This window comes from Lepidothrix coronata, unplaced genomic scaffold (assembly GCF_001604755.1).
Source record: "Lepidothrix coronata isolate B3197 unplaced genomic scaffold, Lepidothrix_coronata-1.0 Scaffold124, whole genome shotgun sequence".
In the NCBI taxonomy this organism is placed as follows: Eukaryota; Metazoa; Chordata; class Aves; order Passeriformes; family Pipridae; genus Lepidothrix; species Lepidothrix coronata.
Window position 1 is genome coordinate 2,454,317 of NW_016690304.1, and position 13,637 is coordinate 2,467,953.

The following is a 13,637-nucleotide window of genomic DNA, read 5'->3' on the forward strand; positions in this document are numbered from 1 at the left end:
TATCACCCTGTCAGTGATAAAGCCGTTGGTGCCCAGTGGCCCACTACTGAACAGCCTGTCACATTGTCCCTTCACCTTCCCTGTGTCCCCTGGCACTGCTGACCATCAGCTCTTACCATGCAGTTGGACAATGCTCTGCATTTCAGCTAAAACAACTTCAGAGAGGTCCCAAATTGCAGTTCCTGCTAAGACAACACTTGGACTCCCCGAGCAACACAAGAAGCCATCCATGGCATCCCAGGACTTTAAGCTGTATTAGGCAAACGTTTGGAGCAGTAGAGCACAGAACCTGTAAGCTGTGAATTCTCTACAGTGTATTAAGAGCAGGGAATCTCCTCCCACCACAAAGAAAGTTTGCTGCTTTCTTGCTCTTACTTCTGGCACTTAACTGCTCATGTGTTTTTACTGAAGACACTCATATGGAAACACTTTCACAACCATTTATTTTGGCCAAAGTTGAAAAGTGTATCGTATCTTAGTAAGACACAGGAAACAGAATTCCAAGGACTCTGAAGAAACATTTAGCCAAGCTAGTCCATTTATTGAGCCTCTATCAACTAGGTTTTGAATAACAAGGGAAAAGAAGAAAACACTGAGCAACATACAAAATAAATATTGAAAACAAGTTCCCTTCACGTGGATAAAGTTCTCTGGGGACAAACATTAGAAGAGATAAAATGCATTCTAGTTGGAAGAACGTGCTTCAGGTATATTAGAAAAAAAATTTCTTAGAGAAGCAAATTCTTTTAAAAGAAACTATTATCATACAGCACTACATTTAGAAACTGAACCATATGCTGAAGGAAAAAGCCATCAGGGAGAAAAGGTTCATATTTACATACAGGATGAACAGTACAAAGCATTAGCTGGACTTATACTTTACATTTAGAGTTTATACCACTAGTGTGGGTGAGCTACGGACAAGGAGAGCTCTGAGTTTGTCACAAGGTCACACTACTGCAGGCTCTAGGTGGACACCACTGCAGACACCTTATTCTATCAGTCAGGATGGGAGCTGTCTGACAGCACTGGCTCGGACAGAAAACCATCTTAATAGTGCCCATCTCCTCCAAGGCAAATATTTATACACACGGAGACAGCTTTGCTCTTAGCCTCTCCATGCTTGCTGGAAGCAGAGTCACCATCTCCTTACTGAGTTCTAGTTCAGTTTCAATGGCAGGGACAGCATCAGGGTACTTCTCACAATAGTCTACCAGAAATGTGTAATATTCCAATGATGTCTGCATATTTTCCAGTTGCTTTTTGCTATCTGAAGTAATAAGCTTACCATACAGTCGTGCAATATGAAATTTAGCCACCATTGCAGGGCGAAGAACATCTTCCTCGAGCTTTTCAGGAAACACCTTATCAGGGTTCCTCAAAGAATCCAAGAAGAGTTCATAATATTTGATTGCGAACTGAGCCAGAGAATTAATCTTTTTAACTGTGTGGGAGTCTAGTTTTTCTAACCTGTTACCAATAGCTACCTTTAAATCCATCATCTCATAGTAGGTGTCAGCCAGCTCACACTGGAGCTGCCTGCAGATGAGCAGATAGTACTGGGGGTTCAGGTCTGCATAGATGGGCTCCAGCATGTCTATCCTACGCTTGTGCATCTTGCAGCGCCTCTCATAGTCTTCTTCAAAGAAAGCAAGGACCTTAAACAAAGCACTGTGATCCTGAACAATTTCAATATGGTCAGTAACATAACCATCCACCTGAAAGAACTCTTTTGCTTCCTGAACATAGTTCTGACCAACTAGGAAGATTTCCCTGGCTTCCTGAAAATCTAAAGGATATACACTGCTCACTTTCTCTTCCATGGCTAAGACAGAGTCACATATATCACTTGTCCCAAAGAGGACAGCTTTTTTCCTGCCCTTCTCTTTTTCATCCTCTTCTTTTTTCCTTTGGGCTTTGAGTTCCAACTGCCTGTCTGGATCCAGCTCTCCTATGTTATCCTGAAATGAGAAAGCATACTAATTGAAAATGCATGTGGTTCACAAAGAGAGACTGACACTGAATCATTTTATTTATGAGTTACCTTTGAAATATAAACTAGTGAGCAACAAGACAGAAGAGAAATTATTACTGGCATATTAGACCTTATAGTCACCAAAATAATCAATTACAGTATAGATTCTGTGAAAACATAAAGCTAATATGATTCAGTCTCCCTACCCTGTGTGACAGAATAGCCAAAGGAACAAACATTAAGCCCAAAGGCTCTGCTTCTGCAAAGCATTTCAGCAAACGCTGTTTTAAACACCTGAAGGAATGCCTGAGTGAATGAAATGAACACCTGAACGAGTGAAATGCTTGAATGAATAAGAACACCAGCACACAAAACTGGTGCACATTGAGGTGATGTTCTCACTAGCAGTTAATGAGAAGCAATCTGTCAAATCAAGCTGCAAGGAAGTGCAGCAGAGATAAGGGAAATTTGTGAAGCCACTGTACAAGCACTGCACTAGCTGATCTATCCATGCTTATCCCTGAGTGCTGCACTATGGAACACTTGATACACTGCAAGCATCTGTTGTGTCATTCACTGGGCAACTGATTATTGCTTGTTACCCACTGTGAATTGATTCCTGCTGCAAACACCAAAGCAAGCTTAGTTTGCTGTTAGACAATGACAGCCACAGAACAGGAAATTACCTCAAGTAATTTCCGCGCGCTTTGCAGGAGATTCAGGCAATACTTAATCCAGCATCTTGCAATTTCAGCTTTCCTCTCTGGCAGGTCGTGTTGGTCCTGCTCCGTTTCATCTACTGAATGGACATAAACACACAAAAACTTTTAGAGAACTCCCTCAAATGTTTCAAGCAAAGAATATGATACTTGTATTTAATTAATTTTTCCTCACGGTTAGACAGAAACCTGTTGTCCATGTTGGTTTAGATAATAATTCTGTGAACTGTCATTTCTGGTAGAAACCCCTATAGATTAACATGGATTCGTCATGCAAGAATTCTTAAATAGATCATAACGCATGTTCAGAAAGATCTTTCATCAGGAAGGTGTTACGCTGAAAAAGTTTTCATGTCTCTCTGTAATAAGAGAAAGAAATCAGGATAATTCATTTTCTGAGATTCAGCTGCCTGCCCAGTAACTGAGGAGGATAAGGGCATTTGTATTGCAATGGGCCCTAGACTTGATATCAAAAAAGGGAACAAAGTAGGGGAAACTGCCTTTGGTTAATCTACCTGGTACAAACATGAGATTTATTAGCTCTACAACTTCTGTATTTTTCTCCCCACAGTCTCCCCACTATCATAAGTAGCAGCACTTCTGATGTCTCAAGATAACATTTTCAAAAACCAAATGGATTTCAAAGAAAGCTTATTTCCCAGTCTCTAGGCAGAAGGCAGTGAGTTAGCTGAACAATGAGGGGACATTACTACAGGACAGCAGCATTCCTGTTCACCAAAAAAAGCCAGTTCAGACTCAGACCCATCACGTTCATTATCTTTCATCAGAGCCAATCACGCTGTTCCTAAGGAATTAAGAATTGCTGCTAATGTAGAAAAGGCACATTTACTAAATATCTCTGTGTTATTTTATATTCCAATTAACGTCATAAAATGAATGTGCTTGAGAGTGGCCAATGCTGACTGTGCATTGATCTTTCTAATTAGAACTTCCTGCAAGTCCACAGCCCAGCTCTCTGTACCACAAAAAGGAAGAGGAGGTAGGATAAACATTTACTCCACCACAACAAATGGGAAAATCACTATTCCTATTTGGTGCAGGAGGAAGGCAAGATAAAACTTAGTTGATTTGTACTTGCTCAGTCTCCACAAGTTAAAGCTCTGTGGACTGGAAGCTTCCAGTTGCCGAGACACAGACACAAAAGGGTGTGCTGTAGATAAGCAAAGACTAAGCCTAAAACAGAGCACTGACACTATCATGTAACCACAAGTCCTTAAAACCGGGGTCAGTTCTCTAAAAGTTTCTTTTACTGATCTTCACACTGAACTGCCAAGTTGTTCCTTTGCATCAATGCCCAAACAAGGAGGGGAGTTACAACTCCAAAAAGAGCTATTAATGAGGCTGCAGCATCCAGCAACAAAAGGCAATTCAAGTGCCTTCTGGATTTGGGGTTTTAAGAGCTGCAGTTTTCCTCTCTATTTTAAAACTATTCCCAGGAAGCATCTGGTTTGGTTCATTGAATCTCTGCCCTCTGATCACTGAGTTAAACTGCATTTTCAGCACATGTACAAGGCCAAATGAACAAACAGAGCCACTGCCACTGTTGAAGTGGGTATTGGTTTAAATTTCACGTTTATTCTGGTACTTTCTGAAACACCAGCAACAAGCACTTGAGGTTTTCTCACCGGGCCTACTTGTAGCCAATCTTGAGCTGTAGTACCAGCAGCTTTTCAGCAGCATTCTACTTTATTGTTAATTAAAAAGATTTTAGAAAATTAACATCAGGATAAGTTTTATGCATGCTGCTAAATTTCAGTTTTACCATTATGTATCAATGATGCTTAATTCACAACAATTTTATTCAAGACTTCTACATCAACTTACCGTCCTCAGCAGACGGTACCTGTCCCGCTTGGCTGAAGATGACACTGGCTGCTGCCAGGCAGTGCCGGGCCTCCATAAAGCATTCCTGGAAGAAACAGAACCAGCAGCACTGAGCAGCCCAAGCACTGCTCTCAGCCTGGCCAACCCCCTCAGACAGTGAACACACATGAAATGACAGAACTGAGAGGCTCTGGAGCACATTCCCCTGGGCACTGGAAGAAAACACACAATTCCTCCCCAGCTATTACTGAATGCAGTATTTTCTAACCAGCTGTTCTCTCTGCCCCACAGCCACAGCAAGCCTGGCTGTTAGCATTAGCTGTGTACACTGTGAGCATTCTCTCTGCTCTGATCTCCCCACCATCACTGCCCTGCGGTGAAGGAAGTGATGTCTTGTGGCAAACACCATCACGGGGTGTTAGTGGGAACAGCCGGATGCACAAGTCAACACCCTGAGTCAGATCTGGGTTCCTTTACCCATATTTGACAGTGCACTGATTAATGATTAGTGCTATCAATGCATCAAAAACACATGGAAATTACTAGTTACTATTGAAATTAACATTAACTGGCTTAGGTATGGCAGAAAACTTTGTAAGAATCAGAAAAGAGCATCTGAATAGCCCTGAATATAGAAATTGCTAAATAAACCTGAAGCATTTCCTAACAGTAGATCATTTAGAGTCAAGACGTGTGTGAAGGCAAATAGCTGCCAACTTACATATTCACTTTAATGTTCACACAGGCTCAGACAATTCTAAAGCACATGTTAAGGTACAATGGACACTAACTTAGAGAAAACATACAGTGTGCCATACCTTGGCCCTCAGATGGTTTTGGTTTTAACCTTTATTGTAAGAGAACAATGTAAGAAAGAGTTTTAAATTAAATTATTATAACCTTCAAGTTTTACTTACGAACATCACATCATTGCTAACACTTCATTAACTACAGAGCTTCTCTCATGTCTACACCCCTGATCATTTTCCCCATTGCTGTCACAATGGACACAGGAAATGTCACAATGCTTTCACAGGAAAGCCACTACGTCCTCCTCAAAAAAACTGAGAGATGCTTCATGTCAGAAGGCAACTTGTGGTTTTATAGGTGTACATTTTAAATTCAGCATGGAGCCCTGTCTCAAACAGCTGTTTAAAACAATTGTCTTACTTGACAGTTACACTGGTGATACAATTACAGCCGATAAACACTGGATGCCTGACCTTGGAGAGATAGTACTGTGACAAAGTAGCAGCATTGCGAGCCCATTCCACTGGGTAGTAGCCACAGTACTCCAGCTGGCGTTTCAGAGTGGTGTGGCAGTACTGAGCAGCCTTCTCAATCATGTCCAGGTGCTGGTAGACTTGTGCCAGGTAATACAGAGTATGTGTGTAGGCTTTTTCAAATCTGGAAAAAACAACAGTCTCTTTAGACTGCTTTTTTTTTCCCCTCCCTAAATACACCCTTATAATTTAAAAAAAAAAAAAAAGTAATAATAATGTAGGTATGCTGCTCCACACCCACCTTTTGGATCTTTCTTGGTCAGTAAGTTTTTCTTCTTCTGCCATGAAATGTTCACTGGGATCCAGGGGAGGATTTCCATCCTGCAAGGGTACATGCCACATTCAGCAAACTACATTTCTTTCCCTGCAGTACAGTGCTCCCTCTCCTGGCTGCACATCATTTACCATTCTGCAATCCCAAATTCCAATCCCAGTTTCATTTAATGCACCTACACCTTAGTGCCACATCTGCAGAGCAATTCTACAAAGCTCAGGAGATTCAGAGCACAAAGGCCAGAGTTCCACATGGAATGATAAGGTTTTCAGCTTGTAAAAGACTTCTGCTTACATCCTTGAACACAGTGCTTGCTGCCTGCACCCAAAATACTCTGCCTGGGTTCCACAGGACTGTAACTGGGCATCTTTATTTTGTACAATAACAGAACGGGGTTTGAGGCACCAATTTAACACCAGGCATGTCTTCAAGTGTGAAATATTCGTTTGCACAGTTGCACTAATCAGCAGCAAGAAAACATCCTGCAGGAAGTACTGCAGAGAACACGCTGTGCAGAGTGCTCAGCAGAGCTGCTGGAAACACCAACTGCTCTGAAGGGACTCCAAACACACACATGCTGGTGATTTACTCACATACACCAGTGAGACAACAGGCAATGTCTCAGTATGCAGGTTGTCCAGCCCTTTCCTGACCTCATCTATTTCTTAGCCCAAGAGAAAGTAAGGCAACAAATAAAAAGCAGTTGAGATAAATACTTTTCATAAGATAATACAGACTCGGGCAGGAACAGGAGCAAGGGCAGAGAATGCACTCTACAGGGAAGAAAAGATATTCTTATGTTTGAGCTGCTTCTCATCAAAAATCCCTGAATGGATCTGCTTGTTTGCTTTTAATAGAAGTGGTCTATTCATCTTAAAAAATGAAAAAATGCATCTGAAACAGATAGTGACAAATTAAAGTGTGTTTAAGCTACATGAGGTGTGCAGATTTTTGCACACGATCTTTTAATCTTTTCTGTTTATATCTCATTAGCTTTTAAGATGTGAGTTTATAACCCTCCATCTCGTTTTCCTTAGATACAAAGGCTCCCAAACCTTCCAACAAGATTTGGAGCATATTCTGGCAAGACTAGAGCTATTCCTGCCAATAAAGCAACTGAAATGACATGGTAAGTAACACCCTCGCCTCCTTCCTGCATCTACAGATTTATCCTCTGGTGTCAAGCCTTATGCCTTTACTTATCCTCAGGAAGAGCTCTGCAATTCTCCTTTCTAGATGGACTTCATTAGCCCAAGCTCCTTGCCTTGGTTTTGCTTAAGTGGGGGGAAACCACCCTACCTAATTTGTGAGCTCAGGAAAACGTCTCAGACATCAACAGTTTACCAAAGGCTCCCTGACAGGAAGGATTCCTGACAGCCTAAAAATGGGGACTGTTAAGAAAAGTATATTCACATTTTTATAACTTGTGAAAGACAAATGTTGACATGGCTGTATAAATCCTAAGGATCAAACACCACTGCAAGGAACTCAAGTCCTCTTTATAAACTATAAAGCAGTTAGACAAGCTCCCCCCACACCCTGTGGTTTGGATTTGTTGTGAGAGTTATTAATTCTTTGCAGATTATCTCAGGTACAGTCAGTATTTTCAGAGAAACATGATGCAAGTCCGATAAAGTCACCACAGAAACATCATTTTGCTGTAGTTTCTTTTAAAAGAAAGTCTTTTGATATAGCTACACAATGCCTTGAACTGTAAGTGGCAAGTAAAAAAATGCTGGGGAAAAGCTGTGGAAGTGATCTGGCATGGGCTTATTAACAGTCAGGTATGTATGGCAGCAAAGCCCCAGAAGGAATATTCAGTAGCCACTACTAACAAAAATTAGGTTTCAGAAAAGTCCACAGTGAAAATGTGAAGTATTTGGCAGCACTGTTTAACCCACTACATGGTAGTACCAGTCCAATTTCATAATCACTGGAACAAGTGCCAGAAACTTTTAGAGGCAATGTGAAAGCAGATGATATTTACACCCAGGGCTGGGTATAAATATCAAAGTTGATCATCAGGAATTAATTAGAGAGAGGGTCTGCAGAGAGATGTAGTGTCTCTACTGAACCAGAGGGCAGAAAATAAATTGAGAAGCTTTTCAGTGGGTTTTTTTTCTGGATCCATTTCCTATCAGTGTAGGCCAGCACAGCTGCATAGGTGGAAACAGAGCAGTAACCAACCAATAAAGACTAACCCATTCTAAAGATCTCCAGGGGAATCATCTGTGCTATAAACCAACTTCATATAAAACCTGGACTGCAATTTCATGAAACTAAGGTCTGTCCAAACTGTACAGCTGTCCTGAGACACAGCTACTGCTCCTTGAAGGCAACAAATGTTTTTACCTCACTCAAGAACTGTCCTTGAGGCAAGTCAGTGTAGAAACAGCTTTGCAAAGAGCTTAAAAATAGCACAAGGGAGTCTTTGTCAGATACACAGCGGAATCCACAGCTCAAAAGGTTGTTTAATATGCATGAGAGGGTTAGCTGTTTGTAAGATTGTCCTCTTGGATATGGAACTAAACTACTTGTCTCTACAAAACACTGCACGGTCAGAGCAAACCATCCAAATATTACAGTTTTGCTTCCTCTTCCCACTGAAAGTAATGGATTGACACTGTACATCACTTCCAAGATAAGATTTAATAATAGTCCTCTTTAAAACCCAGATTCTACCTGGCTTCAACTTTGGATTACTAAAGGGCTTTCAAAAGGGACCATTATTTTTGAGCAAACGTATTTTCCACTTTGAAATCAGCAAGCAATGCCCTGGTTTGCCTTGTCCTATACAGCAGGACAACTCCTGTCACTTGCCAAAGGTACCACAGCAGCCAGGATAAAGGGCAGAAACTCAATTTCCATTATATGGTTATTTCAAAGATTACTTAAACTGCAAGTGGCAGTTTCAGTGAAAGTAAGACCTGCCACAGTGCTAACACAGTACCTCTTTCATGTATTGGTTATACAAGGCTTCTGCAGATTCCAAATAAGTTTGTGCAGTTTCAATTTCATCCCTTCGAGACCACAGGATACCCAGGTTGTTCTAAAGGTAAAAGGAAAAAAAAAAAAACAGTTATTTTCCCATTGTGTTCCATTTACATTACACAGTTTCTCCAAACAATTCAGTCTTCATCATATATTTGTGTTCTAATACAATGAATTTCAAAAAGCAAAAATGGTGCCCATCCACTTGACTGTGAATTGCTAAAAAAAGAAGGGGTTCTCACACAGCAAACTTCACACACAAAATTCACCTCTCTGACTAACTTTCTGTGTTTATTCTGCCAGGAAAGGATTGGTGTGTCCAAATAACGAGCTTTTTCCAAGCACATTCCGCATCCAATTCATGCAGCTTTTACATCACATACATACGTCAGAAAAAGAGACAAGACATTAGAAATTTTTACCATGACTCCATTGAAAGAGTTAACAGGAAAAAGATATGGTGGGAATGAATGCTTGTAAATTTTCAACAACAGAAAGAGATGAAAAGTGCCTTTAAAGATGCAAAAGCTATTGACTACTGCCTTCAAATTTAAATTAAAGCAATGTACATAGCAAGTTACTGCATCTGTGAATCCACCTTCTACAAAAACTACCTCTAATTTTATTAATAAGATGAAGGTGTTAATAACAATCTATATCTGATGTGCTAATTTAAGTCCTAGGCAGTGCTGTTACAAAATCCAAGAGGGCTAAAAAAAACCCCAAACCTTCAAAATAGTTAGAATGTGTAGCTGTATGCCAACCTAGTACCCTTTTTAGTTCCATTCGTTTTGTTATTTTTATAAGAAAGCACATCACATGTTGTTTATGAACTGAAATACTTTGCCTTAGGCCAAGCAGTGGAACAGACCAAATTCCATTAGACAGAAAGTGTGATACACAATCTTAACAAGAAGCTCAGAAAATCAGAAGCAGGAAACAGGAATGCTCCTTCTTTCAAAATAGCAGTCAGTGCTGTGGCAGCACACTCTAGACTCCCAGGATCTGGAGAAGTATGGCCACTGATGGCAATTTTGCACAACAAACTTCATCCTGCTGTTCCCTAAAGGCCCCAAAACAGTCATGTCCATGCAAACTTTTGCCTAAGAGACAAGAGCTGCTTTCCAACACACCATTCAGAAGCACAGTGGAATCCCTGGCCCTCAGCCACAAGAGCCACCAGGAACATGTGGGAAGATATTATCTGGTTTTGGCTCCAGCAATCTCTACCTTACAATGAGTAACAGATTCATAGCGGTGCACTGAAGGACGAGCAGATGTAACCTCACAATTCCAGACAACTCCGCTAATTTAGCCAGCATAAGACAAGTCACTGTTTAACTGGCACCTTTTCCACATCAGCACACAATTCCTTGACAGTATTGCAACATTTGATAAGGGAGCACAACTGAACCTTTTCTAACTGGAGCAACCATTTTTGACAGAGACATCTAAATAACTGCTCTATTTAATTTACAGTCTAGAGACAGATACCTGACTATACACCAGCTGCCATGGCAGAGCGGGTCCACAAAGGCCCTTTTGTGAATCTTCGTGTGGCAAGAATTAATTTTGATAAGAGTGTTATTTTATTCAGAATAAAGAGATGAATATTATTACTTTGAGCCCCAACAAAACTGTATTTACTCATCCGGGACAAAATTTAATAGCTTAAAAGAGAACAGACGAAGCTGAAAAGCAAACAATTTACCATTTACACATCAATAAAAGCATCTCCCAACTTCACTTTGACGACAAATGAGTTAAGGAATCACAAATTCTGGATATACTGAGATCTTCTACTAATTTATTCCTGCCCAGCTCTTACCAGCTCTGTCTAGGTCTGTCCCGAGGAACACGCTGCTTTGTCAACACACAATTTCCATTGCGAGAACAGACTTTAGATGCCCTGCACGCCCAGAGGCATCAGCAGAAGGCTTAAAACAGAAACCCCCTCCACAGCCAGCCCCCGGGAACGATTTCTTCCGGCAGGAACTGACGGCCGGGGCCGTGTTTATGATGGTTACCCAGGCAGTGCCTGTCAGGACTCGGGGCTGCCTCCCCCCTCCCCGCGGCCTCCCCCGCCCACCTGGGCCTGGATGTAGAGGGACACGCAGTCCGGGGACAGGCGGTGCGGCTCCAGGAGCTGCGTGCAGCGCTGCAGGTGCTCCTCGCCGGCCGACAGCTCCTCGGTGTCGGTGTGGTTGACGCCCAGCTCGTACTCCAGCACGGCCCGCCGCACGGCCAGCACCCGCGCCTCGCCGCCCTCCTCGGCGGCGCTCAGCAGCTGCTTCACCTCCTGCAGCAGCGCCCGGGCGCTGTACTTGGAGCGGTACGGCTCCGTCTCGGGGTCCTTCAGCGACTCCACGGCCGAGAGCGTGCGGGCGGCGCGGAACTTCTCGCACACCGCGGGCCACCCGCCGCCCGCCGCCATCTTCCCGCGCCGCCGCCCCGCCCCGCGCGGCCTTCCCGATCCCGCCCCGCTCCCGCCCCGCCGTCAGCCAACGCCCCCTCAGCGGGGCCGTTCCGATCCCGATCCCGCCCCGCCGACCCGCAGCGCCCCCGCATAGGGGCCATCCCCATCCCGCCCCGCCGCCACCCAGCGCCCCCCCATAGGGGCCATCCCGATCCCAATCGTGCCCCGCAGCCATCCAGCGCCCCCTCAGCGGGACCATCCCGATCCTGATCCTGCCCCGCCGCCATCCGACGCCCTCTCAGCGGGGCCATCCTGACCCAGCCACCACCCAGCGCCCCCTCAGCGGGGCCATCGCAATCCCGATCCTGCCCCGCCGCCATCCAGCACCCCCTCAGCGGGACCCCATCTTTCCAACCCTTCGGGATTCCCCCCTCCGCCCCCCGCAGTCTGTGACAGGCAGTACCGTGAAGGAGCTGGAAAACAGAACCACCCTAAAGGAAACAGGAGCCCCAACATCCATGGGATGCTCCGGAGGAAGGGTGCTGAGAGGTTGACGTCAGATTTTTCTGAAAAAAATTTTAGAACCAGATTTCTTAATGCAAGGGCTGCTGAACGGGCGAGGTTTGGTGGCTGTCCGTGTTTGGATGAGCGCTGCTCCCCACAGTGCCAAGTTTCCAGGCACACTCACCACCCCAGGACAGGGATGCCCTTACAGACAGCAGCTGCTTTGCTGGGCAGGAAGAAAAATCTCCCAAAACACCCAGTTATCTCAGTAAACATGGTTTTTAGTTATCCTCAAAGACAGGCTGCTTTATCAAGGAATAAAGACAAAGAGGAGTGTCTAACAGGCTTTTACTGTTTGATAAAATTCAGCTCAGTCCCAAGTCTGTACTGGAGGTTAATCGAGTGTTCTGTTAAAGTCCCCGGTTCCCACTCTTGAACCAGCTGTTCCTCTTGAAGTTGCCTTGCCTTCCATTTCCAAACTTTGAGAACCCTCGTCCCGCCTCCTGGGGATACTCTTCCAGTTCAGGCAACTCCTTTGCCACCGACAGCTGCCAGCGCCTGGTGTCCTTCCACTGTTCCTGAAACAAGACCAATGTAACAAGACTTTATGTGCCTGCAGGAGTGTCCAAGGTACCTGTATCATTAAAAACAACACTGAATGCACAAGCATTTCCAGACAAATCCCATTGAATACACAGGCATTTCCACACAAATCCCACCCCTGCCAAAACAGGTCATCAGATTCCCCCCAGCAAACACCCACACTCCTGTGACAAAGGATAAACCCTCACAAGGGACAAGACAGAGTGAAGTCAACAGAAAACTGGTGAATTCTCAAATTCATTGGATAGGTCAAAACCCAGAGTAGACAAAGAGAATAGGATTTAGTAAAATCAGGTAATATCATGAAAACACAAATGAGAAAGAGCCACGGCAGAGTATTTTCTAATGACTGTGCTGTGCTCTTTCTAATCACCCTGTTGTCTATGCAACGTCCTTATTAAAACACAAACCTTAACCTCCCAAACCACCCTATATTCAACCCTATATATGGCAGTTGCCAAATTTCAAATTATCAACTTTTAAAGCCAACTCTGGCTACACAAACATACCTGTATGTTACTTAGTTCATCAACAGGGATATCAAAGCAGACCCCCTATAAGAGTAAAAAAAAAAAAAAGAGGCATGTGCTTTCCAAAGATACATTCAAGGACAGAGACACACAGCTCCAGAAAGGCAGCACCTGCAACCACTCACACATGTAGAAACCAGGGGTGGCAGAAAGCGAGGTCTTTTGGGGGAAGCTTTTTATAAACTGAAGAAAAAGAGAATTAAAACAGGAAAGCTCAAAACAAAATGCAGATTCAAATGCTCTGTGCTGACAGCAGCATTGCCTGCCATCAGCCTGTCTAAAAGTAAGACAGGCCTCACATGGCACCACAAGGTACCAAATTTTTATACCAGTATTTTGGAACTCCTGCCTCCATCACTGCACCAACTGGCCATATGTATACACACACACACACACACAAACACACACACACACAAACACACACACACACACAAACACACACAAACACAAACACACAAACACACAAACACAAACACACAAACACAAACACACAAACA

The 13,637-nt window shown here is 43.5% G+C and overlaps 2 protein-coding genes across 4 annotated transcripts in view; both read right to left on the reverse strand.

Annotated features, from left to right (window-relative positions):
* Positions 1-426: 426 nt before the first annotated feature.
* On the reverse strand, positions 427-11,532 carry KIF1BP (KIF1 binding protein). Of its 2 annotated transcripts, none has more exons than XM_017826051.1 (7): positions 11,177-11,532; positions 9,047-9,145; positions 6,064-6,143; positions 5,763-5,946; positions 4,540-4,624; positions 2,662-2,774; positions 427-1,961 (listed from the first exon to the last, which is right to left on the reverse strand). In XM_017826051.1, exons 1-7 carry the CDS (start codon positions 11,519-11,521, stop codon positions 1,083-1,085), a joined length of 1,785 nt encoding a protein of 594 aa, XP_017681540.1. In that variant the 5' UTR covers positions 11,522-11,532; the 3' UTR covers positions 427-1,082. The 2 variants fall into 2 exon arrangements, with proteins under 2 accessions (XP_017681540.1, XP_017681541.1); XM_017826052.1 differs by having other exon boundaries at positions 499-1,961; positions 2,662-2,771.
* An 806-nt stretch (positions 11,533-12,338) lies between these two features.
* The window catches only part of LOC108502801 (nucleolar RNA helicase 2-like), a 25,692-nt gene continuing 24,393 nt past the window's right edge, over positions 12,339-13,637 (reverse strand). For both annotated transcript variants that reach the window (XM_017826135.1, XM_017826134.1), the window contains exons 14-15: positions 13,120-13,164; positions 12,339-12,585 (exon numbers count right to left, since the gene is read on the reverse strand). In XM_017826135.1, the coding sequence (XP_017681624.1) occupies positions 12,418-12,585; positions 13,120-13,164 (213 nt within the window). In that variant the 3' untranslated portion in view covers positions 12,339-12,417. The remainder of the gene's footprint in view (positions 12,586-13,119; positions 13,165-13,637) is intronic.

Excerpts from the sequence above, each read along its gene's own strand:
- KIF1BP (XM_017826051.1), bottom strand. The coding sequence starts at position 11,521 with ATGGCGGCGGGCGGCGGGTGGCCCGCGGTGTGCGAGAAGTTCCGCGCC. Across the intron at positions 9,146-11,176 it reads CCCTCTACATCCAGGCCCAG|AACAACCTGGGTATCCTGTG; the intron begins GTGGGCGGGGGA and ends TTTTACCTTTAG. Across the intron at positions 2,775-4,539 it reads GGTACCGTCTGCTGAGGACG|TAGATGAAACGGAGCAGGAC; the intron begins GTAAGTTGATGT and ends ATGTCCATTCAG.